The sequence below is a fragment of the Phaethon aethereus genome (genome assembly GCF_964289735.1).
Source record: "Phaethon aethereus genome assembly, chromosome: 1".
NCBI lineage: Eukaryota > Metazoa > Chordata > Aves > Phaethontiformes > Phaethontidae > Phaethon > Phaethon aethereus.
The window spans coordinates 215,351,450-215,372,177 of record NC_138575.1 but is presented as its reverse complement, the minus strand read 5'-3'; the positions used below and the strand labels follow the sequence as shown (position 1 = coordinate 215,372,177).

The 20,728-nt window shown below is 38.7% G+C and overlaps 1 protein-coding gene across 5 annotated transcripts in view; it reads left to right on the top strand.

The window, feature by feature from the left end:
* Window positions 1-20,728, top strand: part of DLG2 (discs large MAGUK scaffold protein 2) — a gene marked incomplete at both ends in the record, with an annotated part of 787,463 nt that overhangs the window by 560,918 nt on the left and 205,817 nt on the right. For all 5 annotated transcript variants that reach the window (XM_082013954.1, XM_082013953.1, XM_082013952.1 and 2 more), the window contains one exon: window positions 9,377-9,479. In XM_082013954.1, coding sequence (XP_081870080.1) covers window positions 9,377-9,479 — 103 coding nt within the window. The remainder of the gene's footprint in view (window positions 1-9,376; window positions 9,480-20,728) is intronic.

Sequence of the window (20,728 nt, the reverse complement as noted above, 5' to 3'; positions counted from 1 at the left end):
TCTTCAAACTGGACTAAGGCAAAAGCAAGATAAAACTTCGACAAATGAGATACTTAGAAACCAGCTGAAATTCATTTTCGAATACTTAAGGAACTATTCAATGCAGACCATTAAGAATTTTATTCAAGAACTAAAGGAATATTTGGGAATATAGAGAAGCTTGTCCAATTTGCAGTGAAAACTTCTGGGAGAAATAATCAACCTATTTGCAGATACTTACAATACAACAGAAGGAGGAGTAATAACCCCTATGAATTTTTCAATAATAAATTGTCAAGCGTAGTTTCCTTCCTGAAAGAACAGCCACAGGGCTGGAGAAGAAGCACTAGATGTCATTTTACCACAAACTTGCTACCCCTTTAAGCTGCCTATCAACTTCTTCATACAGTGGCATATCACAAGGCCCCCAGAAAATAGAGAAAAATAGAGAAAAGCAAAGATGCTGTCATGGCAGGATCTAATGGGAAGATCTGAGGCAAACAGTGGTTTAATGCAAGCTCAGACATTGCCAATAACATTGGCAATGCTGGAATTTTAGGATGTTATAAATGGCAGTAGACCTCTAAAAGTCCTCAACCTGCTTATGTTTATGTGAGGTCATCCGGGTACACAGTGCTCCACCTTTCTATATAAGCTCAGTTTCACCTTTTACAAAACAACTTCCCTGTACAAGAGAAGATTTTTAGAGGTACAGAAGGCAACTAGACACACAATGAACAGAAGCTGGGTGCAAATGCAAATTTCTGCTTTTGAAAACCCTCTCTTTTATATGTTTAAAGAATGGTTTATTTAAAAAAAAAGTCCTTTTTTTTTTTCTTTTTTCTGTGAAACCTTGGAGTTTAGAACCTATGTCAGGAAAGCCCTAGCATCCTCCTTGACCCTAAAAATTCACTTTAATGAAGTATGAACGGTGTCACTGTAAACATCACCATATGGAAATACTTAGAGTTGGAGAAGGACGCTGGTAGCAAACTGTTTTTCAGTGTTGCTGATAAATATACATGATCTGATGGCTGGAAGTTGAACATAAACATATTCAGCCTCAAAACATGATGCGCTTCTTTTGTAGTCAGGGTAACTGGGTTATTTGCCATAGAAGCTCATAGACTTGTCAATTTGGGACTTCAAAATAAAATACAAGCTTAATGTAGCTTCTAGGGAAAAATTTACCACCTGCATGTGCTGGAATGCTATGTATGTTGGTGGCTATAGAGCTTCGTTTTGTCCTTTATTAATCTAGGAATCTGTCTTCCAGCTGGATATCTCTCTCTCTCCCCCTGCCCGCATCTTCTGCAATCTGTAACATATATTGCAATTGCCTTGATGTAGTAACAGTTTCCTAAATTAACTCTGACATTTCCAAGCACATGATCAGAACCTAATAAATTATACTAACAATTCTCATGAATAAGGTATGTCTCTTTTTGCCAAGCAGTGTTAGCTATCAGACCTGTCAGTTATGTGTCATGCAAAGCTAGTAAATTGGCCTAGACTAGAGGCTGTGTATTTTTGCTGTGATGAAATCATCAGTTGTCTCTAAAACATTCATTTTACAATTGCCTCAATGAGTAGAAATGAACTGGTGCCAGATTACTTGCTCTTCAGCTCCTAATAGTTTAAGGAAGAGCTCACATTCAGTTCAAACATTCTGACTTCGCAAATTTTGTTTTAAGATTGTCAAACAGAATCATGTTATTTCTAATAAATGGAAGATTTGGAGTGAGCTTTACACCCCTCAGTGTGGCCTTACTGTCAGCCTCATAATGAAGGAAAACTACAAACACAAATTTGAAAGCCAAATGGCTACCGCTGGACAAAATGGCTACATCCCTGAGCTTTATTCATTCAGAGATTTGCCCCAGGGTGGACTTTTGCCTTGTACTTAAACAGACTGGACTGCAGGCATCATTCTGCTCTACCCTCCTGTAAGTTTGGGGTTCCTGAGTGATTAAAAAGATTATCATATCACATGAGCTGCAAAAAAGTAGAAATCAGCAATCCATTAAATAGAGTATTTGAGGGATATCTGCAATAATTTGTTGGAGGATATTTTGGAGATCCTTTTGAAAAAAACAAGATAGATATGCCCTTTATCTGAATAAGCAAGCCACCAGGACAATAACAAAAGCAAAATCACAGAATACAGGTGCTATTTCCTTCCCATAGGTTTTCAAAAACATGCCTTATTTGAGACTATGGAGCATCATCTATTCAAAATGTCTATGTCACATAAACCTAATCTGTAGAGCCACAAATAAACTATGAATGTTGTGATTCAGGCAGTTTTAATATAAAAATGTGAGCACTGAACACTTATTTCATCTAGAGCCAAAGATTCCAGTTAGCTACCATTCAACCATTGATACATTGCCTCATGGCCACGGGATTGAATTCAGTTTAGATTTGCTGTGACACAAGCCAGCGGCCATCTCACATCTCACAGGCCACATCATTACTGTAGTCTGTGGATGTGGAAACCTGGAAAAGCCTGTCAAATAAGATCAAGGCAAGGATGTCAGTTTTAGAATTTCCCACTAACTGAGTGCTTGGGATCACACAAGTCATCAATGCTCTTCTGTCTCCAAGCAGCCTCTAAAACTGTTTTACCTTTTTATTTCAGTTCCTGAGAACCTGTTGCGTATTAGCTTCAGCCAGAGTTAAGTTCTTATCGTCTTTGTGGTATAAGGCACTTGCTAAAATGGAAACCTTCATTTCATTTCAGAGGCAGGAGAATTGCAAAAATTACTCCTGCTTATACCATCCGTTGAAATTCAAATGTGAAACAAGAACCCTGCAGCATTCTGAACAAAACTGGTCACTGGTAGTTTAGCTATATCCATATACCAGAAGGAAAAATATGTTTCAGAACTGTGTGGAAACCAAGATATATGGAATAACTGCTACCAATAGAGGGATGCTTAAATGACCCAGGATGAGAGCCGAAGACAAGGAAATCCAAATGTTGAAACTGGCATTAAGGAGAAAGGATTAATTCAGAAAGGCAGAAAGTGAATGGAAGTGACAGTCGTGGAAAGTAAAAGCTGTAGGGGGGAGGACTGATGTTTTATCAGTGTGGGGTAGGAAGGTAGCAGGAACTACAAAGGAGAGTGAATGTGTGAAGGCATGCTTGGGTTGAAAAGGTGACACTGTAGTGAGATCCGTGAGATTAGGTGGTGGCAGAAATATAACGGTGTTTGAGTGACCGTGCAGGAGGACAGAAGATAAAAAAGCAGTAATTAGATTTGAATTTAAGAGCTAATGATGAGCTCTCCATTTTAACATAAATGAATATTCTTACTAAGTGTTGTGTTTGATGGATGAGTGTTTCATGTATAAAATTAATGAAAAATAATATGTCTGTTTATTTTTAAAATAGTTAATATTTGCCTGTGTTATTACAATCATCAAATCATAGAACAGTTTGGATTGGAAGTGACCTTTAAAGGCCATCCAGTCCAATCCCCCTGCAGTGAGCCAGGTTGGTAATAGAACTAACTGGGACCAGTTTTGAGGAATTCTGATGCAACTGAGGGGAAGTGGCTCTTAAGCTGTAACTGCAGTGAACTCTTCAGTGAAATTATTTCAATCCATAAATTTGTCAATCTGGCATCATTCAGAAAAGCTAGTTACATGGGAAGCAGATCCATCAGAAGAATTTCTGTACAGTTTGGATTAAAAAATAAGTTTTTGACTATGTTTATGGGCTTAACAGGTACCATTTGGAACGATTCATGTGGTCTGGTGAGTCATAAAGCTGGTTGTTCCTACTATTGAAGACACCTCTTCAATAACATAGTATTAATTTTCTTCCTGCTTCAAAGTTGTAGTGTTTTGATACCTCTTTCAGCTGGTTTAGGTGCCTCCTTAAACTTTCTGGCAGAAAAAGGCATGCTACATGATATAGTTCATACTCCCAGTGTTCTTATTTTCCAGAGAGAGAAGAATTTGCCTCTAGAATGCCCATCTCATCAGAGCATAAAGATCAGCTTACTAGTGGCAAAAGTCATAACTCTAAGGTAACAAGACAATAAAAATTGAAAAGGTCACTGAAATTGCTGGCCCATAAAAAGAGAAAAAGAGAGGAGGAGGATGCTGGGCATGGAGAACAGCAGACATGACACAATATTATATTTTCAGTGGAGTTATACATAACATTTACAGTTACGTTTTCCGGGTGAGATAACCACTGTGCCTTTATGTGCCTAAGTAAGCAGTTTTAACTGATAGAAGGAAGTGTAGGCACAGAAAAGCTTAGGAGAAGTGAGAAAAGTGAGATAAAGTGAGCCTGAAAATTTAACAGAAGCTAAGCTAGAGAGTGAAGACAATTTCCCCCTGCCATGCATTTCTTCTTTCTTTCTGTTTCTAAACTTCTTCACTGGCAAGGCAAAAACTCTCTCAGATGGTCTTTTTCCCACAGGTGCCATTTCCCGTGGCCGTGCCCTCAGCTGAGGTTCCCTCCGGCAGCACTCTCCAGAGCTTCAGCCTCCAGTTGGGTGGGTGGGCTTCACTTTGCAAAGAGGTTGGCCTGTCTAAGCTGAAAAAGATTGCTGCTCAGGGGTTGTGCTTTGGCAACGTGCCTGAGTTTTTTAGAATTCTTGCACTTTTCACTGGATTGTATCAGTTGCCAGAGTTGTGGGGGCCATTGTGTAGAATGATTATGCCACCTTGCTTGTGAGGAAAGTTTTCCCCAGGTTTCTTCAGGGCAGGTCATCCCTAATGTGTGTTTTTCCAATGTTCCTTGTCTTGCTTGAATACCATACTTCCATCACCTAAGGGTTGATGCTATATATTCCATTTCTAATGACTAAACAGGACCATTGGAGAACATGACTCAGCTTTCCTCTCATCCCTTGTTAATGTGCTTCAGATGATTACTTAAATTGATGTGCAAAGTTAAGGCAGATAAATAGGGTTCTTTGTATCTTCTCTTAATACAAACAAGGGCAATTCTGGCTGTAGAGAGTTGTCTTTATTCAGACTTCTGTTTGCTTTTTCAGACATCAGAAGTACTTATGAGTTCAACAAATAAAAATATTCAGCCACAACTTGAAAAATATGCTGTATTTTTTGTTCCATGGTAAAAAGGTGCCATTTCTTCACCATTTAATTTACTGTATAAAAGCACTCTATTATGTCAGGGACAGTTAAAAGAAATGAAAATAAATCCTTTTTGTTTCCCCCCCCAGAGAAGGGACATGTTTTCCCTTCCCTTCCCTTCTCTTCCCTTCCCTGACATTCCAATTGTTGAACAAACACAAAATAAGGTGGCTTAAACAAATAAATGGCTAAATAAAACAGGTTATTCTGCTAACCTCTATTTGAATGACCTACATATAAATCATGCTCAATGATTCTAACAGAAGACAACCAGACTGTAGTAAGTCTTTAAATAGCACTCTTCAGAATTGAACCAATTTGTGCTAATAGGGGCTATTCAAATATTTTAAAGGGAATATAACTCTTCCAATTTTAGAAGAGTTTGATCTATCCAAGATATAAATCTTATCTTTCATTGAGATTATGATTCAGTATTTAATGAAGTAGATCCTGCTTTATTTTGAGTCAATGAATGCAAAGCATTGCTTTGCAATTTTGCAAAATTGCTCTGAACTATAGTTGCATCTTTTTCTCGATCTCAGTTTAGTTCTATCTGTAGTTTTAAACTATCATCGTCCATGTGGCACTCCTCTTTGTAAGCTTTCTAACTGCTTTTTGCCACAGCATGCAGAAAAGACAGACTTCTGTATAAGCTGGAGGCTCTTCTTATTTCCATTATGTCAAATTCATTTTGGAGTTAGGCACCAGAAATTGTGCAGTCAAGTTCATTCTGGGCCAGGACATCAGGATTGTGCAGTCAAGCTCGGAACAGCAGTGCTACTGTGTTTATTGTATAATGCTTCTTAAAGGAAGCCAGCCTATTTAATACCCCCAAAAATTAACACCTTTGATACCTACTAAACTTTCCTGCACACACTTGCAACTTTTTCTGGTATTTTTGTTTCTTTTACTGATTAGTCTTAACATAAACAACATTAAATTTATTGAAAGCAGTAATTGAAATCAGATTTAACAATTTGCAATATAATCATGTCAGGGAAAAATATCACCACACACAATTGTTATAATTAAGACATTGTTTTGGAGGAAGAGGCAAGACAGAGTATTATTTGTTTTACCCTTTCAGAAACTCTTGTTCATTTTGGCCTAAGGGTAAGAATTTGATTAAAATGTGTAAATTAATGGTGTCTTTCATCAAGATTTAATGTTGCTACATGAATATGCTTTTTCAACTAGGAGGTTTGAGTCTTGATTATGTTTGCTTTTAAATATTGGGAAATAATACCCAGGAATCAAGTTAGCATCTATTCTTGTTGCTCTTTAGAAAGTCAGACTAGGTTATAAGTCCTTTCCAAGTTTAATGCCCATTATTCTGCAGTGAGATCCTGTCAGGTGTTGGTGAGCAAAATAGCATGCAAACAGAATTCTACCTACCTATTTGGCAATGGTTGTTTGGTTTTATTCTGCATCTGTGCATCTTCAAGAGGGAGGTAACTATTTTGGCAGCCTAGTGTAGTCAAGTAGTTTACCTGTTCAACATAATCTGTTTATCATCTTGATAAAAATTGCAGAAGATAGACTCAATGTGTTATTTTCTCTCTGACATTTCCTTTCCTTGCTCTTTTGATATCAGCCACTCAGACCTGTAAGTCCTTCTCAAGTGTCCATCCCTGCCTATATCCTAGCAGAAAAGTGAACTTAATTTCAGAGAAATTCTCGCACTATAATATGTTGTGTTTGCAGCTCAGGCAATCATTTCTTTCAGAATGAATGTGCAAAGGGCAGAAAGTAGTCAGATGACATTTCAGTGGCTTCTTCTTGTTCTGTGGAAAAGTGAAAAACATTTGTGTAACTTAACTTTGGTGGAATTCCTGTCTTATATTCTTGATGTGTTATTAGGATCTTAGTTACTAGATCACATATGGATAGAACTATTGTTTTTCAGAGGAGAAGGAGAATAAACAACTGGTTTCTTTATTCTTTCATACATCTTCTTTTATCTGTAGAGAGATTATTATAATTTATTAATGACTTTTAAAGCTTCATGTTCTGTTAACAAAATCGTTACAGACCACTACAATGTTTTCCTATGTTGCACAAGAGAGGCTTGTGCTCTCTGAAGTCTACAGTCTTCAAGCTTAAGCCTAAACAAATTTACTACTTTTTTTTCTGGACCTTCTAATACTGACCAGTCGACATCATCCATATCCATCTCCCCAACTCAGGAGCTCAGGAATTCAGGAACATTCCTTTAAGCTTTTCTTCAGTTCACCCTACTCTTTCTTTCTCAGGACCCTCTCAAGCACTGCAGTATGAAAGGGAAAAACAGATAAAGCCAAGCTCTCTATGAAAGGAAAGGTGACTTGGCTTCAAAACTGTCGTCTTCAGAGACACTGAATCAAGGCTGAGGTTTCCTTTACAGCATGACATAGGCACTGTGCTTCCTAAACTTGAGGATTCTGCTCAGGCCTCCACAGCACCAAAGCTGTGACTACAGTGCTGAGTTAATGAGTAGTTGTCGTGCTGGCACATCTGTGCCCGTGGCAACACAGCATCAAGTGCTCTAACAGCTAACACCGCCGCTGCCTGAAGTACGGCACAACACCTCTTTCTTTCACGGCCGTAGCCTAAATTGTGCTCCTTTCAGGAAGTTGGTATTCTCCACAGAGTTTGCAAACTGAGTCCTAATTGACACCATATTCCTCTTTAGGTATTTCCAGTGTTGTGCATTAAAATGTATTAGATTTTATGGCACTGAAAAATCTGATTCTCTCCTCTGTTCTTTTAGAATGCGCTATTCTGAGACTGAATTTCAGCCAGTTTTTTCCAGGGTCTTGCCATCCACTGAACTTGAGGTTTATGTATGGTACTTTGATGAAAGCATTTGACCCTTTGGATCATTTTTTTGGAAAGCTTCCACCAGCCATTTTTACAGCCATTGCTTTCAAACAGGAAAATGGGACAACTGAGAACTCTTGTGTTAGACAAGTTATGAAGTTTATTACCTTGCATTTGCCCTATGTTCAGAATTTTTTTTCAGGAGCATTAGAGCATTATTTATGAATATTCATTTCCTTTTACACAATAGAGAGAAATTGTAAAAATAACATTACTTTTGAGCACTGCAGATGACATAAATGCTCTAGAAGTTATCAGAGTGCATCTATCAGCTTATAATGCTTTGAAATACATGAGCCAAAGACACTAATACATGGCAGTACCAGAACACTGAATTATTGTCACAGCTTACCTTCAGATTTTCTGTATGATTGTAACAGAATGGAGATCCATACATACCTATTATCATAAAGCATTATGTTCTGGCACAGACATTTGCTTTGAATGTTTCTTTAGGTATGGTATTCTTCCAGCCTACAATTCTACTACAAGGTTTCTATCTTGTAGAAGCTGCTTTAGTGCTCCTTAATATATTTTGCCCTGTATATGCTCTACCAGTCATCCTCACTCCTGCCTGCTGAGATTCCTCTCCTTGCAAACAAGTCATACAACGTGATGGTGGTTTGGTACTATGCTGCCTCTTATGCCCTTCATATGATGCCCCAAAGGGTCTAAGATACATGCATGGACTAAGCAGGCGTTACCAGCAAAGAATCACAGAATAGTTGGGTTGGAAGGGACCTTTCAAGGCCATCTAGTCCAAGCCCCCTGCAGTGAGCAGGGACATCTTCATCTAGATCAGGTTGCTCAGAGACCTGTCCGGCCTGACCTGGGATGGTTCCAGGGATGGGGCATCTACCACCTGTCTGGGCAACCTGTGCCAGTGGTTCATCATAAAAAATGTCTTCCTTATTTGCACGACAAAATCTAGCCTTTACTGGTATGTGAACAGCATTTAGACTGTTATTATTAGAAAAACTAATTTGTGATAGCAATAATATAAAACCCAGGAGATCCCACAGCAGAGGCAGTTTCCTTGTCTGCAGTATTCTACAGTGACATTTAAGCACCACAGAAAATTTGCCTTTTAAACCTTATATATTAAGTGAAATAATTGATTGATTAAGAGATTACCAAAAATGTAAACTCAGTAGAGCAGAAAACCCCCAAACAGCAGCGGTCAGAGAATATGCATAGATAAGCGTACATAAACTACAGTGCGCAGTTATTAGTGCAGATCCTCATGGCCAGTCACAGGTAACATCCTCTCAGCTTTTTTGATTTTGTGCTTCCACTTTTGCATCTGGGCAACCTAACCTTTACATCCATCAGATACACTAAAAAAAGCCCCAAAACACCTCTGTCTTTCTATCTAATGTTAAACTACTCAGACCTCTTGTTGTTTGCATTCCTTCTGTAGGTGAATGGTATTGATCTTCGAGGTGCTACCCACGAGCAGGCTGCAGCTGCGCTAAAAGGAGCAGGGCAGACGGTAACAATCATAGCACAATACCAGCCGGAGGGTAAGCAAAATAATACACTTAAAGACATATGGTAAAAGATAAGTGTTTTAAAACCACCCATTTAACAGGATGTGGCTGCTGTAGATAGTGCTTTTCCCAGCTATCATCAGAAGTCATCTGGAATGAAAATTCAAGTGGCAATTCTATCCCAAGGAAGTGGCTGTATTTTTATTATAGACTTTGAATACATAGAACTGTTTTATGCAACTATGAGAACTAACTTTAAATGTGCATATAATAAGACAGTAGTCAACACTTAGTTAATAATTTCATTTTCATTCTTGCTTATTCTACATTCTTTTCTACTCTCCTTCTGGAGACAGTGCAAAAGATAAGTTAAGAATGAACAGAAATGTCAGGAAGATCTGAAGTTGCTTCAGACAGTCAGATCAGAATAAACAAAGATAAGCGCAAAGATAAGGCATAGAGCCTCCCGTTATTAATTTTGGATGATGGTGTACCTACAGCTCCAGGGCAATAAACCCCAGGTAACAAGCACTTACTAGAGAAAATGACGACTTTCTAAATAAAAGCATCAACAGGAAATTCAGCAAAATATAAGACTTTTAGGGTGGGATGTATCTCATGTAGCTTTTGGTGTCTAATACTTAGCTTTTTAGAGTTTAAGCTAGTTTCAGTGGGCAGAAGTAGGCTTTGCTTGATCTTATGAGCCCAGAGTTAAGTGGCAGAACTCTTTCTCATTGTCCATGAACTACAACCCAAATGACTACCTGAGGTCTCAAGGAATTAATGAAAGGAATATTACTTTCTGATAGGAACTAAAGGTGGTTTTCCATCTTTCCAGGTGAATTCAGCAACAGGTGTCTGTGAAGACTTGTTGGCACCCTTTTATCAATTTTCAGTTTATCAAACAGTTCTAGCTCAATTCGCAAGTCCTGCTATGACCTGTCAGCACAAGGTTGATTCTGCCTGATTGTGCCCAGGCTAGGACACATGTAGGTCTCAGGTGAAACAGTACAGCTCTAAGAACAGCTTTTTTCAGAGACACTGGGCAGATGAATTAGTACTGCCAGAGTTTATCCACCGTGATACCTTCTTTTGTTTCTCTGGATCCTGATGATAGCACACAAAGAGAAAAAGAGCTGGTATTTTAATCAAACTTCCAATTGTGCTTCAGACCTAATATCATGCATCCATTTATTGGTTTATCTGCACTTGAGTCACCAAGCAGAATAAATTAGCCCATACTAAGAAATGTGCAGATGAGAGCAAATGAAATTGCAAGTGTCTATCTTTAGTTAAATAAATGGAACATATTAATATAAAAATGCACAAGTAATATTCAGAGCTATTTCAAAGAAAAAGTATTGAAAAGCAATTCCATTACAGATAGCTATCCACACTGGATTCTGAATAAAACCATGTTCCCATTAGTTCCAGCAGTCTTGTTTGCTGTCTGGTGATTTTATACTGCAATTATCACCATGGTGTCTGAGAACTTGTAGCAATCACTGGCATTTCAGGGTTGTTCTATGCCATTGCTAATACACAAAAAATACATCACTCGACAGCTTTTTCGTATTATGTTTAACTTTTAGTTGACATATTTTTCCCCTATATTTTACCAGCTCTGTACTATGTCAAATTCCGTTTTGGTGACGATGCAATTCAAATGATGCTCATAAAATCCATCAAGTATTATATGGCATATTTATTCCATTTTTCCTACAATGTTGCTCCATTCACCAAAATCCCTGCTGAGGGCAGACTAGTCCCACTTGCATGACTTCCTGTCAGTGAAGCATAGCCAGTTTGTTTCACCCAAATCGTTCAAGACATACTAAAGAGAGTGGAGCAGGTGAGCAACAGGGCTCGAAAGTTAGCTTTTTTGTAGGAAATTATTGAATTTTTTAATGTAGTGAGAACATTCAGTAGTTGTCCAGCCTGTGTTGTCTTACTGCTGAAGTATTGAATTTTAAGCTAAGATACCGGTTAATGCAAACTGCATAAATACAGATGTGAAATGAAGTATTTCTTTCTTAAAAAAATCCCTAACAGCAAAGAAAGATGAAACAGTTTTAAAACAGTTGTTTAAATAACCTTCCCAGAGAATTATTTAAGGATTTACAGGACACACACAGACAAACACACTCTATACCAGCATAAATAATTATTTTATTCTAAGGATCCTGCACAACTCTTTTTGTCCTTTCTCTAATTTATACCTGACCTCTCATTTACCATTTATTATCTTGATGCAGATATTGGAACATAGTCATAAAATACAATCTTAAAACTGTACAGTTGTGCTTTCTTCAGGGGCTCCTCACTTTATAATGCTTCCAAAACTAGTAAGGTGCATAAGCAAAGGAGGCTCATAGTTTGATTTTACCATTTTCATACTGGAAGTTCTGAGTTGTTACTACAACTTCAGGGTTTTTTGGGGAAGATCGAAGAATAGCCACTGCAAACGTTAACCGATACCATTTTTTATCTTTTCCAGCCTATTAAGCTTTAGGTGTTGTTGCAAATAAAAATGTTCAATGAAACCTTCAGTTATTGATATTTCAGGTATTAAGCGATGATGTACCAGTCAATACTATAAGCCAGCTGATGATTAGCAATTAAAATTTTTAGTAGAAAAAGCTTATGTTCCAATAACTTAGTTTTTATGCAGTAAAGAAAAGCTTACAGCACACTTATCTTGACAGTGTCTCCAAAACCAAATAATATACTTTGCTGTGAGAAGAAAATGAGGTGGATACTATAGAAACAGCTTTCAAAGTTTAAATATCCATTTCCTTGTTGCAAACAGTTAAAAGTTCATATGAACTCCCCTCACATTTATGTATATAGACTTGGCAGCAAATCTCATGAGAATGGCAACTCCTGCAAAAAAACTAGTGCTTGCCATCAGCTTGAATAGGTTTTCCTCTTGATATTATGGCACGTTTTCTTCTCATCTTGTCTGGAATAAACAAATGCAAAGACTAACTTAGATAGAACAGCATCACAACGTGTTTCGAGTGCTGTCAGACTTGTGGTTGGTGATGGTGCTTATCTGAACCACACTGCCTGTCCCTCAGATGAAAGTGGTCTTGGGATCAGGAGAAAATTCTGTAAAAGAGCACAAAGACAGTGAACAAAGGGCTAATGGAAGAGACAAGCAGTGATGTCATGAGAAGGAGCTGAATGGAAATATAAGGGATATTATGAAGAATGGAGAACAAGTCCTCAGCTCTTCTGCTCTTCAGTCCCTGTTTTCTTTATGTACACTTACCATCTTTATTTCCTTCATCTCTCTGAGAAATAGAAGAGGAAAAAGAGGTATTAAAGTCCAAACAGAAATGCAAATTCTGTGCAAAAAAAAATATGGAAAGATTATTAGGAGCAAGAGGAAAACAAATCACAGAGATCAAAAAATCAGAGCTCAACAATGAGAGCATATGTTTATAGCTTTAGGAACAGCAGCCATTACTCTGGGCTTTTTGAGTTATTCCTTACTTTTATTTTAAAAAGTGAAAATAACCTGTGCACTGTGTAAATGGATGTCAAGTAATGTTAAGCATCACGATCTATAACAACCATTGTGGGTGTAGTTCATATGGAGGTTTATGCACGTTTTCAAAGTATACTGACCGTCCTGCAGCCTTCAGAAAGGTGGCTGTTTGTACTCATGTGCTGCTCACATCTTCTGCACATGATTGAAATTAAATTAAAGAGAATTTAAAGACCAAAACCTACTTAGAACAAAATTAGAAGAGGAACCGATCACTTATATTAAGCTTTGCTCTCCAATTTGTAATATTCTTGGAAGCGTTTTAACTCTCCTTCCAGCTTAACAACTCTCAGATCTCTTTTAAAACATTGTACAAATCTGGAGCTAGTGTCTAGGCCCTCTCTTCTGCAAAATAAAAACCCAAGCCTGGAAAATAATCTTAGGGTGGAACCATGTGTCCTTATTAAGCAATTAATTAGAAATTAAAATGGGAATATATACTGCGTAGGGAAACATTTTTTACACGTCCAGGTTCTTATGCAGGACATATTTTGGTTTTAATGGCAACAATTGTAAATTACAGAAGGAAGGTATGGAAGGAGTTAAGAAAAAAACCATTTTGTCAGTGAAACTGAAATATATTTTCAAAGGAAAATGAACTTCAGTTGAAATAGTGACAATTTGTCCTGAAAGACGCAGCTTGGGAGTGGGGGTAGACAGAATACTGGACTCCTAATGAAGCTGCTGAAAAGCTTTATTGCACACTGTAGTCTCAAATGCTCATGTTCCTTCCCCCTGCGGCAGTGTGAAAGGGTAGAACTTAGACCTAAGATTTTTGCAAAGTATTCAGTGTCAGTGGTCTGGGAGCTGCTTTGTGCTGCATTGCAGTGTCTCTGCAGCTATTCCCTCACAACAGCCCCTGGAAAACTGTTAAACCACTCCGAAGTTCCATGTGCTTTAAATCTTTCAAGCGAGCCAATTAAGCTGCTTTCTTAACAGCTTGCATATAGGGAAAACATTCATTGATTACAGTTTGATTAGACCAGCCACCAAAGAAGAAGGCAAAAAGTTGTTACAGAGGGAGAATTTCTGCTTTATCACCTTCTGAAGCAGCTGCTAGCTGCTTGCTCGGTGACTGTCCCCTGCACTGCTGAGCGGCGAGTAGCTGAGTGTTCGTTAGAGTATCAGGCAGAGGTCTGCGGTAGGCAGGGTCTGTCTCTGCAGGCATTAGGTAAGGAAATTATTGGAGAGCTGCAGCTAGAGTTATAACATCCCAAGGTAATAAATCACTTTTTCGTTCTTTTGTTCCTGAGTCTGGGGGGCTCACACAGTGCATTGAAACGGACCCAACTTTCATAAGCAGCACCAGCTTTTGTGAAAGCATGCTCTTGTCTTATACATTGGTCTGACTTACTGATGCATGAGATCTGCTCTTTTTAAAATATCAGAGTGAGGATCCAGGGATCTCTTCTACAGGTCTCTCCCAGAACAGTCAAAGGTACTTTTTAGCTCTTTCCTCCATTTCATTCCTTGTTCCTGCCCTCAAAATACAAACACTTGTCTCCTGTCTTGGTACAACAGTCATATTCCTGATTCAGATGTTTAACTTTTCCAGATGGTGTGGGAATAAGGTAGATACAAAATATACGGGAAGAATAAATAATTGTATTTATTCATCTTTGTCTAGGTCACTTCTATAATTTGAAATGTGAATACGTGTGTTAAAGGCCCCTAGTCCCAGCTGTTGAAAATCACTGTAGCTTAATTACTTGGATAAAGTTACATTACAGCAGTTGGCTTTCATCTGGAACCCTTTGTATCCACTTGCCAAAGAATGCAAGATATTAAGGTTATATTTTAGGCACGTGTATTAAAGAATATAACATAATCTTGGAATGGCCAAGCTGCATCTGACCAAAGACCCATTTGCTGAGGATCCTGTTTCCAACAGTGGCCAACAGCTTAGGGAGAGAAGAAAGAACGGGACAAGCACACAGTGACACTTGCACTGAATATTGTCCTACTGAGCAGAGGGGGTTCAAAAATCCTCTCCTTGTCCTCAGCTGGAAAATATCACCACTATAAAGATTAGTAAAAACAAACAAAAAAAAAATCAGAGCTATGTTTCATAGATTGTCTTGCTGAAGCTCAGTGTGTGGATTTCATTGAGAAGTTCAGTGCATTAAGTTAGGAAAATTGAGAAGGAAGGAGTAATATAAATACGAAAGCTTGACATTATGGTAGTATATTTTTTGTCCTTATATTAGACCTTTTTTTTTTACTTACCACCACCAGAGAATATGCATTGTTCCAAAGCCAGAGAAGCTTTTGCTTCAGTTCCTGATTTATTGATAATAGTTGATCATGTACTGAAGTTCTCTTATGTCGGAGACAAGGAGTGCAGTCTCATTCAAGTAGCAATATCAAAAGCTGCTTTTTTTTTTTTCCTTTTTGTTTTTCTTTCTTTTGATCTAGTAAATATGACTTCGGTACCCTTAGGACAAATGTATCAGTTGCCAAGGTAGTCCCCCACTTGCCTGACCATGTAAGATACTTACCTTAGGTATAGCTTTTATGCCTCTAGTTGCTGCTTACTATTTAGAATATACTGCTTTTATTTTTACATTGTTGGAGCAAAGTCTCGACTTTAGAATTTCATTGCAAGTTTTACACTATCTTTACCTAAGTAAAAAAAAACCAAACCAACCACAAACCATGTTTAAAATTAAAAGGACAGTTTAAAAAGCTCCTGATCCGCTTTCAAATTATTTTCCCTTATCACAGCATTTCCTTTCTGTTTGCCTGAGCTGTCCTCACCACAGCTTCCACGCTACTGCAGATTAACTCCAGTCCCTAAATGACTCTGCCTGTGTACCTGGGCATTGCCCCAGCACGGACAGACATTTCTGAGGCTCTTAGATGCCACAGCTGAAGATGCATCAGGGATTACAAATGTTCTTTTAAAGACAAGTCTTTGTAGTACGCTCCTAAGACACAAAACATTATAATTCCTCTGATAAATTTAAAGATCACATTCCCAGTAGAGTTACACAGTGTAACTCATCCAGCATTGAATATTTTATTAAAAGCAGTATTCTATTTTTTGTTGTTGTTGTCTGAAGTAGCCAGCACTCACTATGCATGAAACAAGTTATGGCTCTGATATATTTTCTTAATGTTTTTGTACGTATTAATTTGTCTTTAACGTAGTCATTCCACTTTGTTAGACTGCATTTGCTGTTTGCTTACAGACTCCTGAGCTTTCTCAATTCCCATTTTCATAAATGTTTCAGTTTAAGTACTTATTTTGTAATTCATTCATATAAATCTCTAGTTTCTATCAACAGTTTTTAAAGTTCTTTAAGTAGTATTTTCTTCCAGAAAGTTGTCAACATCAACTGCAGGAGACTGTGCAGGGAAAACATAATTTCCTTTTAAAACCTCTATTTTCTTGTTTTCATTTAAAATGTGATAGCATACAGTTATGTGGGTTTCTTTTTCTGTAATTCTTTCTTCAAGCTTCAGTTATAGTTCAGGTCCTATTTAGTTTTTTGTTGTTCGTATACAGCCTTCTCCTCTTAATTATATTTACATATACACAGAAAACTGTGTATCTGTTAAACCTCATGCTGGAGATTATTAATTGCTTTTCTTTGGCAATTTATTAATTAAAGTTTAGTAATTTCGTATATCATTGGGAATATTGGGAATTACCTTATTGGGGAATCTTATTGGGAATACAAATCCAGAGTTGATTTTTTTTTTACAACAGCTGTTATGTTTGCAGATGCTAATTTAACTGTTAAGTATGGGCTACAAATTCTTCCCCCTTTTCTTCCCTGTTTTAGAATTCACTAAATTGAAATCCATTTCACCTGTGGTTTTGCCCTTACATGACAGCTTTTTCAGAAAACAGGACCTTCTAGCAATGGGAAGGAAATGTATGTGTTTTTGTACTAGCCTTTTAGTAGTTACAATTTTGTAACTGAAGTGATACTACAGGAATAGTTTCTCTTTTTAATTAATACCCTGGTTTTACATCTCTTTTCTTTTTTATTGATATTTGCATTTTGCAAAGACATTTTGTTTCTTCGTCGTGTTGCTTTTCAGTTACCATCAGTGTCACTTTTCCTCCTTTACATATACAGTTAGTGTAAGTCTGTCCTATTTCATTGCTACTAGTCGTCATGATAACTTACACAACTTCGAGTTTAGAGGCCATTATGGTAACTTGGAACTGGCCCTGTGTGATGGGGTTATTAGATACTGAAGACTCTTCACAAAAAATATTTTTTTATCCTAACAGTTTAACATGTTTTATTTAAATACAGTTCAGAAAGTCCCTAGAAACCTGTTTTTCTCTGCCTTCAGGCGAATTACTTCATGTAGAGACATGACTGAAAATGCAAAACTGTCCATAAACTGGATGAAATTTCACAGTATAGACAATACTACTTATGCTCATGTGCTTCAACTAATACTCAAATACAGGTTCTGTACAATCCATGTGTGTTCAGCTTATGTCACCTGAAAATATGAGTGCTAAGACTTTACGCTTTCTGTGCAGTAATTTCTGTAAAAATGCTGAGCAAGCAAAATGTTTGGGTTTGAAATTAAAAGTATGTTCTCCTGGGGATTCCTAGAGAACTGCTCTTGAATCTATTAAATAGCAAAAAAAGAAAGAAGTAGGGCTTTCAAATCTGTCCTGTAAGTTCAGGGTGCATTTGTTTCGGTGGTCAGTTAGAACAAGACAAACTGAAGAGAGAATTTCTGGTGTTATTTTCTCTGTTTGCAAAACATCAGCAAGGGCCAAAGAGCAACTATAGGAGTGAACAAGATCCATGATGTGAAAGGATGAAGGTTTCCCAAAGGATGTGGGGATTATAGCCTACTTTTGGACATCTCTCCTGCTGAGGAAAGGCAGCAAGTCTGACATTCAGTGACAGTGTAGCATTGCTAAATATCACAGGAGAAGACAGCGTATCAGGGATTTTCTTGGCCCGGTGCTGTGGCTGCTATCATCACAAAATTCACAGTGAGGTCAATGAGAGCATTAGGAACAGTTTTTCATAACTCTTAGTTTTAAAGTTTATAGTTCTTGCCACACAAAGGGATTTTCTTTTAATTATATTACAGAGCTAGGTAAATACAAACTAAAAAGTTGTTTTTTTTTTTATTTTAATTAAATGGGGCCGTTGGCTAAGCTGGTTGCCCAAGGTCTCTCAGTGGACAGAGGTAAGCCTCTCTCAGCTTGTTCAGCCTTTTTGGATGAGACGAGAGTCTTCTCATTAGCTGTAGAGGGAAATTCACTGACCAGCTCAGGCTGGATGGACAAAGCTAAGGCTAGATGAATTCACTTCTTCTGGTGTCCCTGGGAAGTAGCTACTAGTAAAGCGCTCTGCAGACAGATGAAGTTGCTTTCCCCAGCTCACCAGGTGAACTGCTAATGAAGCCAGAAATAAATTCTTTGAGCCCTATGCCTTTGGTTTATTCACTAGACGATACTCTCTCTCAGAAATAATTCTTGAGGCAAGTTAGTACAATCATTATTTTGGTGGAGGGAGAAAAGAAAAACGGAAAAATCAGAGACAACTGAAAGTTGTGATTCCAGTAGAAAAATAATAAAATTAAGAGTTTCAAGACAGGAGATTTAAAGATAATTATTTACCTGTAACTTGAACTTCAGGTAAATTGATTGGCTAATTTGAATTTATTACCTACGGGTGAGAATGATGGCAAAGTGTGAGAAATAAAACATAAAACATGCACTTCAATGTTCATGTTCAAATAGAGAGGGACAAAAAGGTAAAGGGAAGATCTACTCTCAGGTGTTCCTGAGTGCTGCACTTGCATGCACAGCTTTTTAAAGGTTTTCACTTATTATAGTAAATAGTTACCAAGCTCTATGGGACTTCCTAAATCTAATCTCTGCTTGCTGAGAGAGGCAACATAAGGGATATATAGTCTAAGTATAAATAGTGATTTGGGGTGCACTTAGGTGATTGTGTCATTATTAAGAAAAAACAAAAATGCTACTGAGTAGACTTTCATGCACACACATGCACACATATGTACACACATGTAGCCACTGAAAGCTGGAATTTGGGATCCACAGGGCCAGATTTTAAGAGCTGCAAGGGATGCCTCGATTAGATTTCTTCACAGCCGTCATATGCCACACATTCTTAGATTGTAAGTGCGTGTGAAGGTTAAGTAAGCTATAGAGTATCAGATCACACACTAAGCTGTGCCTGAGATAAAACTATTTTTCAGCAAGTCAGTTCAAAGCCTCTGAAAATCTTTACTACCTGAGCTACTTCTATAATAACTTACCCTTTTTCTATGATCTTGATTTATGTCCTTCTTTCTTACATGACTTTCTTTTTCAAGGCTGTTAACATGGCAGGTGAAGAGAAATAAGAATCAGGTTTAGACTTCATTGTCAATCTCAGTACTTAACTACAGAATCATAGAAGAGTTTGGGATGGAATAGACCTTTAAAGGCCATCTAGTCCAACCGCCCTGCCATGAGCAGGGACATCTTCAACTAGATCAGGTTGCTCAGAGCCCCATGCAACCTGACCTGGAATGGTTCCAGGGATGGGGCATCTACCACCTCTCTGGGCAACCTGTGCTGGTGTTCCACCACACTCATGGTGAAAAAATTTCTTTGTTATATCTAGTCGAAATCTGCCCTCTTTTAGTTTAAAACCGTTACCCCTTATGCTGTTGCAACAGGCGCTGCCAAAAAGCCTGTCCCCATCTTTCTTATCAGCCCCCTTTAAGTCCTGGCAGGCTGCAATAAGATCTCCCCAGAACCTTCTCTTCTCCAGGATGAACAACCCCAACTCTCTCAGCCTGGCCTCACAGCAGAGCTGTTCCATCCCTCGGAGCATTTTGGTGGCCTCCTCTGGCTCTGTTCCAACAGGTCCATGTCTCTCCTGTCCTGAGGGCTCCAGAGCTGGACACAGCACTGCAGGGGGGTCTCCCCAGAGCAGAGCAGAGGGGCAGAATCCCCTCCCTCGCCCTGCTGGCCACGCTGCTTTGGGTGCAGCCCAGGATGTGGTTGGCCTTCTGGGCTGTGAGCGCACATTGCCAGCTGCTGTCAAACTTTTCATCCACCAGGACCCCCAAGTCCTTCTGGGCAGGGCTGCTCTCCATCCCTTCATCCCCCCGCCTGGCTTTGTACCAGGGATCGTCCCGACCCAGGTGCAGGACCCTGCACTTGGCCTTGTGGAACCTCATGAGATTCCCATGGGCCCATTTCTTGAGCTTGCCCAGATCCCTCCAGATAGCATCCCGTCCCTCAGGTGTGTCAACCGCACCACTCAGCTTGGTGTCATCTGCAAACTTGTTAAGGGTGCCCTTGATCCCACTGTGTCAGTGATGGAGATATTAAAGAGTACTGGTCCCAATACAGACACCTGAGGGACACCACTCGTCACTAAAGTCCATCTGGACATTCAGACGTTGACCATTACCCTCTGGATGCGACCGTCCAACCAATTCCTCATCCACCAAATAGTCCACCCATGAAATCCATCTCTCTCCAATGTAGAGAGAAGGGTGTTGTAGGGGACTGTGTCAAAGGCCTTACAGAATTCCAGACAGACGACATCCGTAGCTCTTCCTTTGTCCGCTGATGTGGTCACTCCATCCTAGAAGGCCACTCGGTTGGTCAGGCAGGGCTCGCCCTTGGTGAAGCCATGCTGGCTATCTTGAATCACCTCCCTGTCCTCCATGTGCCTTAGCAGAGCTTCTAGGAGGATCTGCTCCGTGATCTTCCCAG